The 19,834-nt window shown below is 51.3% G+C and overlaps 2 protein-coding genes across 2 annotated transcripts; one reads left to right on the top strand and one right to left on the bottom strand.

Moving 5' to 3' along the window:
- Window positions 1-14,586: 14,586 nt before the first annotated feature.
- CDEST_05758 (Putative hypothetical protein CHP02231) lies at window positions 14,587-17,332 on the top strand. The gene is made up of 2 exons (XM_062921917.1): window positions 14,587-14,897; window positions 14,956-17,332. The coding sequence occupies exons 1-2, from the start codon at window positions 14,784-14,786 to the stop codon at window positions 17,209-17,211; spliced, it is 2,370 nt and encodes a 789-aa protein (XP_062777968.1). The 5' UTR covers window positions 14,587-14,783; the 3' UTR covers window positions 17,212-17,332.
- A 297-nt stretch (window positions 17,333-17,629) lies between these two features.
- On the bottom strand, window positions 17,630-18,482 carry CDEST_05759 (Putative Zinc finger C2H2-type; the record flags this gene model as incomplete). Its single annotated transcript, XM_062921918.1, has 2 exons — window positions 17,630-17,740; window positions 17,808-18,482. The coding sequence occupies 2 exons, from the start codon at window positions 18,480-18,482 to the stop codon at window positions 17,630-17,632; spliced, it is 786 nt and encodes a 261-aa protein (XP_062777969.1).
- Between the last annotated feature and the right edge of the window lie 1,352 nt (window positions 18,483-19,834).

The raw sequence follows: 19,834 nt of genomic DNA on the forward strand, positions 1-19,834 counted from the left end.
ATTTTAAGTAACCTATAAGCATTTTGTAATAAATCCCCTTAAAATAATAATTACTGCATAGCATATTAATTTTAATACCTTAACTACAAATCTTCAGAGAATTAGCAAGATAACGCTTTATTGACTTTGCCTTCTTAGGAAGACTTTCTAGGCTTACTACATTAAACGCTAACATAATAGAGAAAAAGGATAAAGAAAGAAAGAACAACTAAACACACCCTACAACAGGAACCTACTTACCTATATAGGTCTAAAGGACTAGACCTTTAAAGGAGGGACCTAATGTTACAACCTAAAAAGCGTTAGTGTAACGGGCTGGGCCCGTATGAGGCCTTGCTGGATATCGCGGCCACGGGCGACCCCGGGTCAGGCCCACCACGGAATCCACGATGCCGACAATCCGATGGCCAGTGCGGCATGGGCCGCATGGCCCTGATCAGGCCGCTGCGAGGCGGAGATTTGTTGTTCTTCCCTTCTAATCCTCATCTGAGGATACTCGTAGTAGTCGCCATAGCCTGTTGCAAATACACACGCCTTGGACCGTTACATTATCCTCAGATCCCAAACACCAGGATCCTCTATACTAGACGGTCGGTTCGTCTAGTGAGGACGGCCAGAGTCTGCGCGATTAAGGACGTCGGAGCCTTTCTCTAGAAGTAGCGGTCTGGCGGAGGCTGGAGGACAGAGCCTCGTAGCTTAGTTGAAAAAGGGACCGTCAACCAAAATAGCTACAGAACCCGTGGACCCGATCAGAGTAGGACTGATCAGGAGTACCCCGTCCAGTCTCAACAGAACCACGTTGTGGTTGCGGGACAAAGGATAGACCGGAAGAGCCCCAGAGAACACAGTGTGTTGCGGGAGCTATCGACATGGAGGGCAATATGAATGCCGAACCATCTGAGAATCCACAGCAGCTGGTGCAGCTGATCAGTCAGCTGGCTGCCCAGCTACAGGAGATGCGAACCACCCAAGCGGCCGAACGAGAGGCCCACGGAGAGCAGATTCGACTGCTGCAGCAAGCCCTAGCCGCACCTAGGCACCCGACAACGACCCCAAACGAGACCCCTACAACGACTGCAACCTCCACCCCCCCTGATCAGGCTCAACCGATAACCGCGCTCCGAAGAAAACACCAGATACCCGACCCTCCGAAGTTCGATGGTACCCGTAAAAACTTCCGACGTTGGTTCTTGGAGATGAAAGGAAAGATCCGCCTAGATAGGAGAGCCTTTGACTGTGACGCTGATATATTTGGATATATATACGCCAGGCTGGATGGTACAGCTCAAGCAATGGCGTCAGCGTACTACGCTCAGGGTGGAGCAAACGGAGAAGAGTCGCCCGACCAGTTCATGAGCTACCTGGAAAGTTGCTATGGAGACCCAAACGCCAAGGCCAGGGCACTCAGCCGACTACGAACGCTCCGCCAGAAAGAGTACGAGAGCTTTGCTGTTTTCCTCCCTAAGTTCGAGAAGGAACTGGCCGAGAGCGGAGGAGGCGAATGGGTTGACGTTGTAAGAATCAACTACCTTGAAGGAGCCTTGAATGCGACCCTACGCAGCCACCTGATCAGCGTGGCTGATATCCCGGAATCTTACCCCGAGTACACCAGGCTCTTAATGAAGATCGGATCTCGCCTAGACAACCAGTCCTCTCAGGAACGCCAAGAGAGGCAGCGACGAAGGCTGTCTACCCCTGGTCAGGCAAAGCCTAAGTCCCCTACAAGACCACCTCACGACAAGATGGACTGGGAGCCTACCAAGGTCAGTAAGACCAAGGCCCCTGACCAGGGAGGGAAGAAGAGGGACGTAAGGACCAAAGACTTCCTGTGCTATAGGTGCAGGAGGCCAGGGCACCTCGCTCGGCACTGTGAGGACGTAGAAGAGAAACCTCCGAAGGCAAAGACTAAGAAGTCGAAAGTCAAGAAGTCCAAGACTAAGCTTGTTGCCGAGAGTAGCTCGGAGGAATCGAGCGAGACGGAGTCTGACCAGACCTCAGAAGACTCGGGAAAAGAGTAACTCCTGGCGAAAAGCGCCGCCAGGAGGTAGAAGCAAGAAAGGAGTGGCGGAGTGTTAGGAAGAACATGGATAGTGAGCCCTTTTATGTTAACATCGGAATCAATAACACCCATTACACCTACGCCTTGGTGGATAACGGGTGCCTCACTTACGCCACAATCAGCGACACCTACGCTACGAAACTCCGCTTGCCGCGTATCAGCATACCACCGAGAGCCCTCGAACAGGTCAACGTCACAGTGCCTGGGGCTATAGACACCGTCACGTACGCCAGCATCGACATCGACGGGTACAAGAGACGACGATTGTTCTTTTACGTCATCCCTGATCAGGAGGACGACGTGATCCTTGGACAATCCTGGATGAAAGACGATGATGTGGTCGTCCGCCCAGCAACCAACTCCCTGCATATTGGAGTAGCAAACCACACGGTACAAGGAAGGAAACCCGGGCAGGAGGATCACCGGTTTCCTCTACAGAAGCAGGCGGCATCAGTGTTCATGGCCCTGATCAGGCGCGAGAGACGGGAAAACCCGGCGGAAGGTACCGGTATGAGAATTTTTGCCGCAAGTATCGCGGATATCGAGAAAGCCTTGGCCCCTAAGAAGAAGACGGACCCAAGAGACAAGCTCCCTAAACACTATCACCAGTTCCTTCCGGTCTTTGACCGTAATCAGGCCGAGAAGCTTCCGCCGCACAGGAAGGGGATAGACCACGAGATCCCCCTGGAAAAAGACAACAACGGCCGAGAGCATCAAGCCCCCTGGGGACCACTATACGGTATGTCCAGGGAGGAACTGATAGTGCTGCGGAAGACCCTTACCGACCTGCTGGACAAAGGGTTCATTAGAGCTAGCAGCTCCTCGGCCTCCGCCCCCGTACTTTTCGTGAAGAAGCCTGGCGGAGGCCTGAGATTCTGTGTTGACTACCGAGGTCTGAACGCAATCACGAAGAAGGATCGATACCCTCTCCCCCTGATCAGCGAGACGCTGAGGGCGGTATCACAAGCCAAGTGGTTAACAAAGCTAGACGTTATTGCAGCCTTCCATAAGATCAGGATAAAGGCAGGGGAGGAATGGAAGACTGCATTCCGCACCCGGTACGGCCTGTACGAATGGATGGTCACACCCTTCGGGTTAACTGGGGCCCCGGCGACCTTTCAGCGATACATCAATCACACGTTGAGGGACTACCTTGATGAGTTCTGTTCTGCCTATATCGACGACATTCTGATCTACTCGAGCGGATCGCTCGCAGATCACCGAAGCAAGGTTAAGAAGGTCCTGATCAGATTGCAGGAGGCAGGGTTACAGATCGATATCGACAAATGCGACTTCGAGGCAAAAAGCGTGAAATACCTCGGATTCATTGTCGAGGTAGGAAGGGGTCTAAGAGTCGACCCTGAGAAAGTCAAGGCTATACAGCTATGGGAAACGCCCCGATCAGTAAGGGGAGTCCGATCCTTTGTGGGGTTTGCCAACTATTACCGACAGTTCATACCCCAATTCTCAGCCGTCGCCCGACCCCTCACTGCCCTGACGAAGAAGGACACCCCGTTCGTATGGTCTGAAGAGTGCCAGGACGCCTTTGAGGACCTAAAGGCCCGTCTGATCAGTGCGCCGGTACTAGCGCACTGGGATCCAGAACGAAAAACCGTACTAGAGACGGATTCCTCCGGATATGTGATCGGAGGTACACTCTCTCAGTACGATGAAGAGGGTCTACTACGTCCAGTAGCGTTCTTCTCGAAGAAGAATCTCCCCGCGGAATGCAACTACCCTATTCACGACAAGGAGTTGCTTGCCATAATACGGTGCTTAGAGCACTGGGACGCAGAGCTCAGAAGCGTCCGAGAATTCACCATCGTCACAGACCACCTCAACCTTAAGTACTTTACTACAAAGCGACAACTGACCGAACGTCAAGTTAGATGGGCAGAGACACTGTCTAAGTACAACTTCACTATCCAGTATAGGCCCGGGAAGCTAGCCGTTACCCCTGACGCACTGTCGAGAAGGGAGCAGGATATGCCCCTAGGGGAAGAGGACGACAGGTTGAAAGGACGAGAGTTACAGCTGTTGAAAGAAGGACGGAAGAGCCTTCGCGTAAACCGCGCCGCAGTACTGAGCCTGGGGCCGAGGTGCCCTGATCAGACCAAGACGACCATCAGGGCCGGTTTTGTATCAAGCGGGGACGCTGATGGAGGAAGCGACGAGTCTCCTAAATGGACTGAGCCACCAGTGAACCCCTTCGAAGACGACCCTTTGAAGAGCCTGTGGGACGTTGGGTTAGAGAACAACAACCGGTACTACTTGATCAGGGACGCTGTACAGCAAGGAGCCAAACAGCTGCCCTCTACGTGGGGAATCCCTATCATGCTGTCGGAGTGCACAGTCGACGGAAAACGCCGGCTTTGCTGGAGGGACAGGATATGGGTCCCGCATTACGAGCCTTTGCGAACGCGGCTGATTCAGAGCATTCACGACTCCGTGTTATCAGGGCACCCGGGCAGAGATGTGCTTAAGTCCCTGATCAGTCGGACGTTCCACTGGCCAGGGCTGTCTCAGGACGTCCGGCAATTCACCCGCAACTGCGACGTTTGTGGACGAGGCAACGTCTGGAGAGAGAAGCGCAGAGGGCTTCTTAAACCGTTACCGATACCCGAGCGATTTTGGGCAGAGATATCGCTCGACTTTATTACCGACTTACCTACAACGAGGAAGAAGAACAAGAACCTCTTGGTTATTACGGACAGGCTGTCTAAGAACGTTATACTGGAGCCTATGTGGGAAATTTCGTCCGAAGCAACAGCGAACACTCTTGCTACTGCCTTGATCAGACACCACGGAACCCCCAGAGCAATAGTGACTGATCGAGGGACACAATTTGTCAGTCAGACGTGGAGGCGCCTGTGTCAGCTCCTCAGAATCAAACAGAGACTCTCTACAGCCTACCATCCGGAGACTGACGGAGCCACGGAGAGAGCTAACCAAGTAGTAGAGACCTACTTGCGGGCCTTCTGCTCGTATGCTCAGGATGATTGGGACGAATTGTCCCTAGTGGCAATGATGGCTATTAACAACCGACCGGCGACATCTACAGGGATGAGTCCGTTCTTTGCCACCCACGGATACGACATCGACCTGATCAGGGTGGACGAGCCATTGAGAACGGACGACAGCACCCCTATCGCGAAAGCTGAAGGATTTGTGCAGAGATTGAAGGACGCTACGGAATGGGCCCAAGCCGCCATGGCCACGGCTCAAGAGCGACAAGAACTGTACGCCAACGCGAGGCGACAGCCGTCCGATCAGTTCAAACCGGGCGACAAAGTCTGGCTCAGGTTAACGAATGTGAAATCAGACAGGCCCTCAAAGAAACTGGACTGGGTGAACGCCAAGTATACGGTTCAGGAGACAGTCGGAACACACGCGTGCAGGTTAGACACGCCGCCTGGGATACATAACGTCTTCCACGTGTCCCTCCTGCGGCATGCCGGAAACGACCCTTTTCCATCGCAGGAACAGGACGATATACAACCCGCCGCCCTTGTGTCTGGACCTGATCAGGAGTACGAGGTCCAGGAGATACTGGATAAGAAGAAGCACGGTAGGGGTTGGAAGGTCCTCGTGAAATGGACGGGTTGGGCGAAGCCGACGTGGGAACCACTCAGCCAGTTTCAGGACACAATAGCACTAGCTGAGTACGAAGAGAAACACGGCCCCCTTCGGAAGGGGAGGAGGGGGGTATTGTAACGGGCTGGGCCCGTATGAGGCCTTGCTGGATATCGCGGCCACGGGCGACCCCGGGTCAGGCCCACCACGGAATCCACGATGCCGACAATCCGATGGCCAGTGCGGCATGGGCCGCATGGCCCTGATCAGGCCGCTGCGAGGCGGAGATTTGTTGTTCTTCCCTTCTAATCCTCATCTGAGGATACTCGTAGTAGTCGCCATAGCCTGTTGCAAATACACACGCCTTGGACCGTTACATTATCCTCAGATCCCAAACACCAGGATCCTCTATACTAGACGGTCGGTTCGTCTAGTGAGGACGGCCAGAGTCTGCGCGATTAAGGACGTCGGAGCCTTTCTCTAGAAGTAGCGGTCTGGCGGAGGCTGGAGGACAGAGCCTCGTAGCTTAGTTGAAAAAGGGACCGTCAACCAAAATAGCTACAGAACCCGTGGACCCGATCAGAGTAGGACTGATCAGGAGTACCCCGTCCAGTCTCAACAGAACCACGTTGTGGTTGCGGGACAAAGGATAGACCGGAAGAGCCCCAGAGAACACAGTGTGTTGCGGGAGCTATCGACATGGAGGGCAATATGAATGCCGAACCATCTGAGAATCCACAGCAGCTGGTGCAGCTGATCAGTCAGCTGGCTGCCCAGCTACAGGAGATGCGAACCACCCAAGCGGCCGAACGAGAGGCCCACGGAGAGCAGATTCGACTGCTGCAGCAAGCCCTAGCCGCACCTAGGCACCCGACAACGACCCCAAACGAGACCCCTACAACGACTGCAACCTCCACCCCCCCTGATCAGGCTCAACCGATAACCGCGCTCCGAAGAAAACACCAGATACCCGACCCTCCGAAGTTCGATGGTACCCGTAAAAACTTCCGACGTTGGTTCTTGGAGATGAAAGGAAAGATCCGCCTAGATAGGAGAGCCTTTGACTGTGACGCTGATATATTTGGATATATATACGCCAGGCTGGATGGTACAGCTCAAGCAATGGCGTCAGCGTACTACGCTCAGGGTGGAGCAAACGGAGAAGAGTCGCCCGACCAGTTCATGAGCTACCTGGAAAGTTGCTATGGAGACCCAAACGCCAAGGCCAGGGCACTCAGCCGACTACGAACGCTCCGCCAGAAAGAGTACGAGAGCTTTGCTGTTTTCCTCCCTAAGTTCGAGAAGGAACTGGCCGAGAGCGGAGGAGGCGAATGGGTTGACGTTGTAAGAATCAACTACCTTGAAGGAGCCTTGAATGCGACCCTACGCAGCCACCTGATCAGCGTGGCTGATATCCCGGAATCTTACCCCGAGTACACCAGGCTCTTAATGAAGATCGGATCTCGCCTAGACAACCAGTCCTCTCAGGAACGCCAAGAGAGGCAGCGACGAAGGCTGTCTACCCCTGGTCAGGCAAAGCCTAAGTCCCCTACAAGACCACCTCACGACAAGATGGACTGGGAGCCTACCAAGGTCAGTAAGACCAAGGCCCCTGACCAGGGAGGGAAGAAGAGGGACGTAAGGACCAAAGACTTCCTGTGCTATAGGTGCAGGAGGCCAGGGCACCTCGCTCGGCACTGTGAGGACGTAGAAGAGAAACCTCCGAAGGCAAAGACTAAGAAGTCGAAAGTCAAGAAGTCCAAGACTAAGCTTGTTGCCGAGAGTAGCTCGGAGGAATCGAGCGAGACGGAGTCTGACCAGACCTCAGAAGACTCGGGAAAAGAGTAACTCCTGGCGAAAAGCGCCGCCAGGAGGTAGAAGCAAGAAAGGAGTGGCGGAGTGTTAGGAAGAACATGGATAGTGAGCCCTTTTATGTTAACATCGGAATCAATAACACCCATTACACCTACGCCTTGGTGGATAACGGGTGCCTCACTTACGCCACAATCAGCGACACCTACGCTACGAAACTCCGCTTGCCGCGTATCAGCATACCACCGAGAGCCCTCGAACAGGTCAACGTCACAGTGCCTGGGGCTATAGACACCGTCACGTACGCCAGCATCGACATCGACGGGTACAAGAGACGACGATTGTTCTTTTACGTCATCCCTGATCAGGAGGACGACGTGATCCTTGGACAATCCTGGATGAAAGACGATGATGTGGTCGTCCGCCCAGCAACCAACTCCCTGCATATTGGAGTAGCAAACCACACGGTACAAGGAAGGAAACCCGGGCAGGAGGATCACCGGTTTCCTCTACAGAAGCAGGCGGCATCAGTGTTCATGGCCCTGATCAGGCGCGAGAGACGGGAAAACCCGGCGGAAGGTACCGGTATGAGAATTTTTGCCGCAAGTATCGCGGATATCGAGAAAGCCTTGGCCCCTAAGAAGAAGACGGACCCAAGAGACAAGCTCCCTAAACACTATCACCAGTTCCTTCCGGTCTTTGACCGTAATCAGGCCGAGAAGCTTCCGCCGCACAGGAAGGGGATAGACCACGAGATCCCCCTGGAAAAAGACAACAACGGCCGAGAGCATCAAGCCCCCTGGGGACCACTATACGGTATGTCCAGGGAGGAACTGATAGTGCTGCGGAAGACCCTTACCGACCTGCTGGACAAAGGGTTCATTAGAGCTAGCAGCTCCTCGGCCTCCGCCCCCGTACTTTTCGTGAAGAAGCCTGGCGGAGGCCTGAGATTCTGTGTTGACTACCGAGGTCTGAACGCAATCACGAAGAAGGATCGATACCCTCTCCCCCTGATCAGCGAGACGCTGAGGGCGGTATCACAAGCCAAGTGGTTAACAAAGCTAGACGTTATTGCAGCCTTCCATAAGATCAGGATAAAGGCAGGGGAGGAATGGAAGACTGCATTCCGCACCCGGTACGGCCTGTACGAATGGATGGTCACACCCTTCGGGTTAACTGGGGCCCCGGCGACCTTTCAGCGATACATCAATCACACGTTGAGGGACTACCTTGATGAGTTCTGTTCTGCCTATATCGACGACATTCTGATCTACTCGAGCGGATCGCTCGCAGATCACCGAAGCAAGGTTAAGAAGGTCCTGATCAGATTGCAGGAGGCAGGGTTACAGATCGATATCGACAAATGCGACTTCGAGGCAAAAAGCGTGAAATACCTCGGATTCATTGTCGAGGTAGGAAGGGGTCTAAGAGTCGACCCTGAGAAAGTCAAGGCTATACAGCTATGGGAAACGCCCCGATCAGTAAGGGGAGTCCGATCCTTTGTGGGGTTTGCCAACTATTACCGACAGTTCATACCCCAATTCTCAGCCGTCGCCCGACCCCTCACTGCCCTGACGAAGAAGGACACCCCGTTCGTATGGTCTGAAGAGTGCCAGGACGCCTTTGAGGACCTAAAGGCCCGTCTGATCAGTGCGCCGGTACTAGCGCACTGGGATCCAGAACGAAAAACCGTACTAGAGACGGATTCCTCCGGATATGTGATCGGAGGTACACTCTCTCAGTACGATGAAGAGGGTCTACTACGTCCAGTAGCGTTCTTCTCGAAGAAGAATCTCCCCGCGGAATGCAACTACCCTATTCACGACAAGGAGTTGCTTGCCATAATACGGTGCTTAGAGCACTGGGACGCAGAGCTCAGAAGCGTCCGAGAATTCACCATCGTCACAGACCACCTCAACCTTAAGTACTTTACTACAAAGCGACAACTGACCGAACGTCAAGTTAGATGGGCAGAGACACTGTCTAAGTACAACTTCACTATCCGGTATAGGCCCGGGAAGCTAGCCGTTACCCCTGACGCACTGTCGAGAAGGGAGCAGGATATGCCCCTAGGGGAAGAGGACGACAGGTTGAAAGGACGAGAGTTACAGCTGTTGAAAGAAGGACGGAAGAGCCTTCGCGTAAACCGCGCCGCAGTACTGAGCCTGGGGCCGAGGTGCCCTGATCAGACCAAGACGACCATCAGGGCCGGTTTTGTATCAAGCGGGGACGCTGATGGAGGAAGCGACGAGTCTCCTAAATGGACTGAGCCACCAGTGAACCCCTTCGAAGACGACCCTTTGAAGAGCCTGTGGGACGTTGGGTTAGAGAACAACAACCGGTACTACTTGATCAGGGACGCTGTACAGCAAGGAGCCAAACAGCTGCCCTCTACGTGGGGAATCCCTATCATGCTGTCGGAGTGCACAGTCGACGGAAAACGCCGGCTTTGCTGGAGGGACAGGATATGGGTCCCGCATTACGAGCCTTTGCGAACGCGGCTGATTCAGAGCATTCACGACTCCGTGTTATCAGGGCACCCGGGCAGAGATGTGCTTAAGTCCCTGATCAGTCGGACGTTCCACTGGCCAGGGCTGTCTCAGGACGTCCGGCAATTCACCCGCAACTGCGACGTTTGTGGACGAGGCAACGTCTGGAGAGAGAAGCGCAGAGGGCTTCTTAAACCGTTACCGATACCCGAGCGATTTTGGGCAGAGATATCGCTCGACTTTATTACCGACTTACCTACAACGAGGAAGAAGAACAAGAACCTCTTGGTTATTACGGACAGGCTGTCTAAGAACGTTATACTGGAGCCTATGTGGGAAATTTCGTCCGAAGCAACAGCGAACACTCTTGCTACTGCCTTGATCAGACACCACGGAACCCCCAGAGCAATAGTGACTGATCGAGGGACACAATTTGTCAGTCAGACGTGGAGGCGCCTGTGTCAGCTCCTCAGAATCAAACAGAGACTCTCTACAGCCTACCATCCGGAGACTGACGGAGCCACGGAGAGAGCTAACCAAGTAGTAGAGACCTACTTGCGGGCCTTCTGCTCGTATGCTCAGGATGATTGGGACGAATTGTCCCTAGTGGCAATGATGGCTATTAACAACCGACCGGCGACATCTACAGGGATGAGTCCGTTCTTTGCCACCCACGGATACGACATCGACCTGATCAGGGTGGACGAGCCATTGAGAACGGACGACAGCACCCCTATCGCGAAAGCTGAAGGATTTGTGCAGAGATTGAAGGACGCTACGGAATGGGCCCAAGCCGCCATGGCCACGGCTCAAGAGCGACAAGAACTGTACGCCAACGCGAGGCGACAGCCGTCCGATCAGTTCAAACCGGGCGACAAAGTCTGGCTCAGGTTAACGAATGTGAAATCAGACAGGCCCTCAAAGAAACTGGACTGGGTGAACGCCAAGTATACGGTTCAGGAGACAGTCGGAACACACGCGTGCAGGTTAGACACGCCGCCTGGGATACATAACGTCTTCCACGTGTCCCTCCTGCGGCATGCCGGAAACGACCCTTTTCCATCGCAGGAACAGGACGATATACAACCCGCCGCCCTTGTGTCTGGACCTGATCAGGAGTACGAGGTCCAGGAGATACTGGATAAGAAGAAGCACGGTAGGGGTTGGAAGGTCCTCGTGAAATGGACGGGTTGGGCGAAGCCGACGTGGGAACCACTCAGCCAGTTTCAGGACACAATAGCACTAGCTGAGTACGAAGAGAAACACGGCCCCCTTCGGAAGGGGAGGAGGGGGGTATTGTAACGGGCTGGGCCCGTATGAGGCCTTGCTGGATATCGCGGCCACGGGCGACCCCGGGTCAGGCCCACCACGGAATCCACGATGCCGACAATCCGATGGCCAGTGCGGCATGGGCCGCATGGCCCTGATCAGGCCGCTGCGAGGCGGAGATTTGTTGTTCTTCCCTTCTAATCCTCATCTGAGGATACTCGTAGTAGTCGCCATAGCCTGTTGCAAATACACACGCCTTGGACCGTTACATATAACTACCTAAAACAACCCCTTGCAAGAAAACAGGGGATAGTATGCTTTATATGCATGCTAACAGCGCTTACAGATTAGAACAGAAGAATAATAGAAGGTTATATAATAATAAGAAAGTGATTAAGAGATAAGGTAATTACTTAAGGTAATTACTAAGTAAGCAGCTTACCTTAGACCTACTACACTTAATTACTCTACCAAGATACTAATAAGACCTTAGGGACACTAACAAGAAGAATAGGATATAAGGACATTTATTCTACATAGATAGACTACCTTCTATAGCTCTTTAGCAATCAACTTTATAATTATCCCCTTAGATACTCTTAGCACCCTTTACTAGTAACTAATATTATAAGCCCTTTGTTGAGTATACAACTGATTACTGTATCCTCTAAAGACCTAATCCTTTTAGCACGACTTACAGCACTGTTCCCTAGCTTTGTTGCCTCAGCTTCTGCTAATAGACACTACCACAGAAAGCCGACTGTAACAGGCAGTTAGGTTGTAGTTAGGCTTCCTTCTTAAGATTTTATAAATTACCTTACTTATGCTGCAAGCCTTGCATTTAATAGTTGTTACCCCCTAAATCTTAATTCCTTAGCTAGTCTTTAGGAGATGCTTAAGGGCGTTAGCGCTTAGATAGCTAAGCTGTTTATGCTAGATTACAGCTTCTGCTTTAGAGGCTGTAAGAGGATCTTTAGAATTAAGCTAACCTTACTTTATAGCAGGCTAAGCATCTAAAAGAACAAAGCTAATATGTTTATTAGGGGTTAGATTTATTAGGATTAACGTTAAGGTGTTATTATTATTAAAGGATAAAGCTTAAGCAATAGTTAAGTTATAATTGTAGTACTTTAGGAGATATTAACTATGTTTCTAAGGTGTGTAGTATAGGATCTCTCCTGTTCTAGTCTTAAGTCCTAAATAGCAAACTATAAAGATTAAGCCTTTCTCCTTTAGGGGCTTAGCTCTAATAAAGGTTATAGGGTAGTCTAGGTAATACTAGGCATCCTGTATAATAAACCCTTTCTTCCTAAGACTACTTTAGTTAGGGTAGATCTTTATAGTCCTACAAGCAATAGCTATTATTCTTCCTCCTCTAGTAGTAAACTCTATTAACTAGCTAAAGTCTAAATCCTTTATTCTAGAGTAATTATTGCAAATGTAGAATCTAGTTCTAAAGTTAATAATAATACTGTTTTAGAGTAGAAAACTAGTATATAGACTTATTACTAGAGCGCTGTTTAGGGTAGCATAAAAGGATAAGGAATTAGAGCTATGTTTAGTATCCCTATTAGAGTCTAACTGCTTTTAGTTAAAGTAGGAAGAACTTTAACCTAAGTTCTCCTTATATAGTAGAAAAGAAGATTAAGTAGCTAGCTTATCTAATAAGGCTAATAAGGAGATTTTAGCGTTATTAAGTTGCTCCTATGCCCTTAAGTTCTTTTTAAGCTAGGCCTAACCTTATTTAATAGCCTTCTTATTCTAAGGATAGTTTAGGTTGTAATTAGGCTTCCTCTTCCTTAAGTTAAAGTAAAGGCAATTAATAACCTAGTGTTTTATAGGACTAAGGTAGGTAGGACACTTAGGAACTATTATCTTGTTTCCTTTCCCTTATAACTCTATTAGATTGCCCTTCTTATCTTCTCCTTGCTAAGTAGTAAAGCTAGATGCTTTAGCATCTCTAAAGAGCTAGTTAGAATAAAAGGACCTAACCTATTAACAGAAGAAGTTAGCTTGTTAAATTCTAGCACATTTCTCTTCTGTCTTAAGAGATTTCTTTATGCTGTTTTAGTTAAGCCTATATAAGCTTAGTAGCTACAAAGGATAAGTTGTTACCTTACGTAGTTATCTAGAGTAAGCTTATCTCTAAGAGCAATAATTATTTCTTTAAGACTCTTTTTACTACTAATGTAGTTAATATACTAGGCCTTAACTATAAAAGTAACCTAGGAGAGGATAGCAATAATGCCTTTATTAGCCCTTTTATAATCTTCTATTTAATTAGCATGCCTAGCCTTAGCTAAAGTAAGTTTGTTAGTAAAGTTTTTAGCTTTAGGGCTTAGTTTAGTAAGATAGGGCTTATTATTTACTAATTATTAGTCTAGATCTATATAGTTCTAGACCTTATAGATTATAGTTACTAGCTTAAGGTTTTTATACTATTTAGTTTAGTTAGCATTAGAAGTAAGCTTCTAAGTAACCTTAGATAACTCTATAGTTAAGGAGGAGGTAATTATAGCCTAGTAGAATTGTATTAATATTATTAGGATTAATTAATTACCTATAGAGAGGTAGAGTTGTTGCTTCTATTAAAGCTAAAGATCCTAGCCTTTGTAGCTGCAGGATTAGCGCTAGCTATAGGAGACTAAATAGTCCTAAGAGTTGCAACGCACTTAATTAATTAATACTATCTAACTAATAGGTCCTTACCTCTTAGCTAAAGGAATTAATTAAGACAACAGTTGCTAGAGTTAACTAAGCTTATAACTAATAGTTTGTTAGGGTAGCTAGCAGAATATGCATATATAAGTAAGCAGAAAAGAGTGTTTATTTGTACTAAAGAGTAGATAGGATTACTACAGGCTTGTAGGCCTAATGCTATCCTAATAACTGTTCTAGAGCTAGGGCCAGGTGGAAATGACAGGCTGGCCTGTTTAAGTACAGTCAGACCATTCTGGATGGGTTATGTCCATGACTCGCATAGAAGCATGCAAGGATTCTGTCACAGGGCAAACAGCTTGAAAGCCTGGGTTGGAGCGCCATAAGTCACTAAATGCTGCCACTTCCAGGCGCAGAGAGCGCCACAGCGCGTTTCTCCTATGAGTTGGGGAGAGACGGGGGTGGTGGGTGGCGTCTGGCAATTACAGCTTCGCCCACATACTAACAGCGCTTTGGGATTCAATCAAGGGAGAGAACGGTTGGCTCTGAAATAGCGTTTTGCCCTTTTTCAACACTCATCAGTTGCACGTCAAACACGGCACGTCTGGCCCTTCGTCATGGTCAAAGGCCCGCGGAGAGTAGATGGAACTCCGCGTGGCTTGCGCAACATCCATCCATCAGGCAACAGAATACGGCGAACCGCGCTGCCTGGACCAGCAGGATTGGTCCACTGCTGCGTGTGACAAAGATATAAATACGAGTTCGATCTCCCTCCTATCCTGTTTCTTCATACCATCGTCCAGCTTCTTCTTTTTCTCACCCACTTGCTCGATCTATCGATACTCTCACTATTGTGACTGTCCATAAAAACCCTCTTGTCATAAAACAACTGTCATTCTCAGCATATACTCCGGCAAACCACAATGGATGTCATTCACCATAAAGAGTACCATGTCCGCAACCTGTCCACCAGATCCGTTACACTCTTTCCCAGCAGGGCTCAGATCGTTCGAGAGCTCAAAAGCCTCCCTCTGAGTGTGAGTATTAACTGCTAGTGCCCTTGAACCAGAAATCAGTGACTGATATGGCCATTAGCCTGGAACCAATGAGATCACCATCACAGGCCTGACTCCGACGGTCGACGAGTCTACAATCAAGGTCGACGGCACTGGCTCTGCCGTCATCACCGACATTGCGGTGGAACTGCTGCCCAACCGCGACATCTTCGAAGACATATACCCGGACTCGAGCGATGACGCGTCGGATGCCGAGTCTGATCACGACGAGAATGTCGACGAGCCGCCAGAGTTGCCGGAGCTCGTCAACCTGCGTTCTCGGCTGCGGCAGCTTCGAGACGAGGAGCGCCGGTCCAAGGAATTCGTCGAAAGCGCCGCCAGCCGCCTCAAGATCCTCGATGCATATGGCAAGTCGCTCGACCGCAAGAAGAGCATCGACATCGTCGAGAGCATCGAAACCTACCGGACAGAGCGGGAGCGAATCTTTCAAGATCACGCGGCGGGACTGGCCCAGGGCCAGGCGAACGCGAAGCTCTTGAGCGCTGCTCTCAAGGAAGAAAGCCGCCTCATGAAGAAACAGGAGAGGGAGGCGGTCGAGGCTGCTCGCGAGAGAGAAAGGGCCCGTAAGGAGAGGGCCAAAGAGAAGCAGAAAGACGCGAAGAGGAGAGAGGAGCGCCGGAGGGAAAAGGAACGCATTCGAAAAGAACGCGAGAGCTTCTGGCCAAAGGTGTGCTACTCCGTTCGAGTCACCCTTGAAGCGACCACCCTGACGCCCATGTCTTCCCGCCGGACTTCAGTCTCGAGTGACACAGTCCAAGCCTTTGCCGCGACGACAAGCAAGTCAAGTGAAGGATCGGAGCTTCTGTGCGACCTCTCCCTCTCGTACGTCACCTCGGCCGCCTCCTGGGCCCCGAGCTATGATCTTCAGCTCTTCACGACGAACAACAGCGGCACGCTCTGCTACGACGCCCGCATCACCAACGAAACCTCTGAGACCTGGAGCAACTGTAAGGTCATTCTCTCGACCTCCCAAGCCCTGTTCTCCGGGCTCGAGAACAGCATCCCCATCCTGAAGCCCTGGAACATCAAGCTGGCCCCGAAGAACGGCCACGGGAGCGACATCCTCGACAGCGCCGAGGAGCGGCTGCAACGAAGAGACTGGTGGCACGCCCAGCAGCGGGTCGCCCACACCTCAAAGCCTCGTTCACAGCTGTTCGGTGTCGACAATTCCGTCCTTGCCACTTCATCTGAGGCTCTCAGCTCGTACCAGAGCGGCTTGATGCTGCTCGAGCAGCAGAACAAGGGCAGATTGGTCATGCAACAGCTGGAACAGCAACGACAAATACATCATCAACAGCAGCAGCAACAACAACAACAGCAGCAGCAACAGCAACCGATGCCGCCACAAATGCTAAAGGAGTCGGCGCCGGGCGGACGCAGCTCCTTTGCGTTCGGCGCCTCCATGTCCCAGGCTGCGCCGAAGGCATCACGCAAGATGTCCGCCTTTACGGCGAAGCAGGAAAGCGACAATGAAGACTACAGAAGGCAGGAAGAACAGAACCACATGGAGTGGCCGGTCATGCCAAGCGTGGACGAGAACGTCGACTTCCAGGAGTCGACCGTGGAGGAGACGGGCTTCACCACGACCTACGACCTCCCCGGCACCAAAACGCTCCCTCCTCGCCCGACCCCGTCCAAGCAGCGCGTCGCGCGCGTCGGCTTCTCCAATATTGTCTTCAGCCACACGGTAGTCGCCAAGTACAAGCCCGTCGCCTATCTCAAGGCCAAGATCCGCAACAACAGCCGTCTCACGCTCCTCCGGGGCGAGACGGGCCTCACCCTCGACGGCACCTTCTTGGGCCGCGCCCGGCTGCCCCTCTGTAGCGACGGCGACATGTTCTCCCTCGGCCTCGGCGTCGACCCGGCGATCAAGGTCAACTATCCCAAGGTCGACGTGCGGCGGACCACGACGGGGCTCTTCTCCAAGGAGAACAGCTCCGTGTACACGCGCAGCATCACCGTCGCCAACACCCGCGCGGCGGCCGGCAAGCCCGTGTCTCTGTTCGTCCTCGACCAGGTGCCGGTATCCGAGGACGAGCGGCTCAAGGTCGACGTGCTGGCGCCCAAGGGGCTCGTGGTCAACGGCGCCAGCGTGGCCACCGGACGGCCGGCTCGCGAGAACAAGGACGACGCCGACTGGGGCAAGGCGACGGCTTTGTTGAGAAAGGGGGGCCAGGTCGACTGGCAAGTGACGCTCAACGCGGGCAAGGCTGTGAAGCTTGGCTTGGAGTACGTCGTTGCACTGCCATCTGGAGACTCTGCTGTTGAGTGTTAGAAAAGTCTGTACGATTTTAAAGGCTTGATAATAGATTGGATTAGATATATCAAGAGTTTTGGGTTCGTTCTGCTTACGCTGATGTCAAAGTAAAGTGCAAGCATCAGACTGCTTTATTGTCAGAGAGGGAGCCATATGAAAACGGAAACACAACGCCTTTAGTTAGTAGGATGCTAAAAAAGAGAACGTCACATTGGCCTAGAATTGAAAGTATAGCGTGAAAAAAGTAACACTGTTAGACTGTTCCTTGACATCCGAAGGACTTGCGGCTTTGTTCCTGAAATAAAAGTCACATCTTGCATTCATCACGTCATCTCTCGAGGCTCTATTCGACTATCAGACTGTTCCGCCGTCTCCTGTCGATTTCCTCCAGTCTGGTATTGTCCTCTTATCAACTCACACCAACACGCACAAACACTCAACCTTTGGAATCGGCGACTTTAGCGGCCTGACCACGGCGTGGCCTACGGCACGGCTTGGGAAACAAGTTGTTACTGAGCCGCAGGTGAATCTTTTTGAAATGATCTCTCTGTCTGCCGTGTAAGCCAACTCTGGCATCTACAAATCGAATCGAATCCCAAAGGACAATAACGCACCATGTTGTCTTTCCGACTGAAGATCCGCCCGCAGTCCGGATGAGGGCACTCAATGGTCGGCCGGTGGGAGCCCATGTGACGCTCGTAGTCCTTGCGGGTCGCGAAGCCCACACCGGCGCCCGCGCACGGCGTCTCGGCGCAGAAGAAGTACTTTTCGTGGCCGCGGAAGTGCTTTCTCAGGTCGCAAGCGCGCACGAAGACCCGCGGCGAGCGGCAGCCCTCGAACCGACAGCGCCAGTTGCCGCCTGCGTCGAGGTACCCCATCCGCCGCAGGTCCTTAGGCTCCCAGACCTCGTCCTCTTCGCACTTCTCGTCAGCCGGGCTCGACGACTCTGCTTCGCTGGTGTTCCAAATCTCCCAACTGGGCGTCGTCTGCACCGTTGGTGCCATCATGTTCTCTGCTGGGGATGGTGTGAACATTTGCGATCTGTTGGCATCAACCAGGTGGTCGGGTCTATAGTGTGACATGGGGCCGGAAGACGTGGCCGGATAGAACAAAGCCTGATAATTGGAGGCTAGGGAATCTGAATACAATGTGGGATGAAACCATTCAAGGTAAAGAGGATTAAGAACGAGATCAAAGTCACTTCCTACGGGCCGCTGCTGCTCGACCCCTGCGTATGCTTTTATCTTGTGAGCTGAGTGACTGTGGTACTGGAAACTCTGTTCATCCATAACGTCAATAGAACTTTTTCCAAAGGATTGTCTCTGTTATTTACGGACTCTTCATCCGGCGAGAAAAGCTCGTATATGCAATGGCGGTGTACGAGTGAAAAAACTGTGTAGACATCAACGTGGGCTGACGAATGTCGAAAAGAGGGGTCAAGTTCCAAATTTGAAGAAGAGAAAAAGGCTTTATCCGGACGAAACGACATAATGAACAGACGTGATATATATCTGTAGGCTTTAAACTCTATTCAGAAGCCCATGTCGATATCAAGGCACCGGTATAGCAGTTGAGTTGAGCTTGTTTCACCAGTACGCACCAATGCTACCCTCCTCGCACAACTCGGCACCCCTTCAATCCTGCACTACTATTCCGGCTTTAATAAGACCTAGAAGCCTGTCGACAACTTGCCATGGTACAAGTGCATCGACATTTGCTTCGAACTCTCTTGTCATGTACTTGGCGACAAATTCTCTTTCACGGCTTCTCCGAGCTCGCCCCAGAACTCCCTCATCATAACACCAGGCTTCAGTTTCAGAATATCATGGGTTTTACGCGGAGCTCAGGTCGACATCGCTGGTATTGTCAGGGGGGTCCATAGTATGTGCATCTTGACTCATGACGATCTCCCTTGATTTCAATATGTTAGCCGCATCAAAGTACGAAGGCGGCAGTGGCGGCGGTGCCGTGTAGTTGAACGCAGGTAATCGCTGTGAGAGTCAAGAGCTGATGCAGCATTCTTTCTATGCTAGCAATGCCAGGGAACAATCTACAGTGGTTTGAACCAAGTTCTCGCGACTCGGCCGCTTCGGCATGCTGGTGACAACTGTTGCATTCGCCCCTGATGAGGTTATGGATGATATGAGATACGTTGCCTGCTAAAACAAAGTCAATCCTAGCCCGTCTCTCACATAAGCAACAGGATTAAATTTTGCATCCAACGTCAGTCCATCAACTTGTTAGCTCACACGTGGGTTAAGATTCTATCCTACAATTCTTGTCAATCATTTCATAAACCAAATCTATCACTGTTAGCTTTGGCTGTCTTGCAAAACGCGAAGAATTCGCAGCTGGAGCAAAGCATGATTTACAGATAACAGCTTTGAATAACGTGCAGGATGACATCAGTTGTTAAGCCAATGACGGAGCATGTCTCTTGGACCATTCACGACGATAGATTGCTGCTGTAATCATTCTCTGCCGTTGACAATTTCCCCATTGACTAACATGGACAGACATTGTTTGCTCTGGTTGTGTCACTTTGGCAATGCGACTGGCTCCTCGAAGCTGTCAAGTCGTGTCCACCGATTGACCGGGGGTCCCTGTCCTGCGTCGACCTGCCTTCAGTCCAGCAGAGTTT

Source organism: Colletotrichum destructivum, chromosome 3, assembly GCF_034447905.1.
Source record: "Colletotrichum destructivum chromosome 3, complete sequence".
In the NCBI taxonomy this organism is placed as follows: Eukaryota; Fungi; Ascomycota; class Sordariomycetes; order Glomerellales; family Glomerellaceae; genus Colletotrichum; species Colletotrichum destructivum.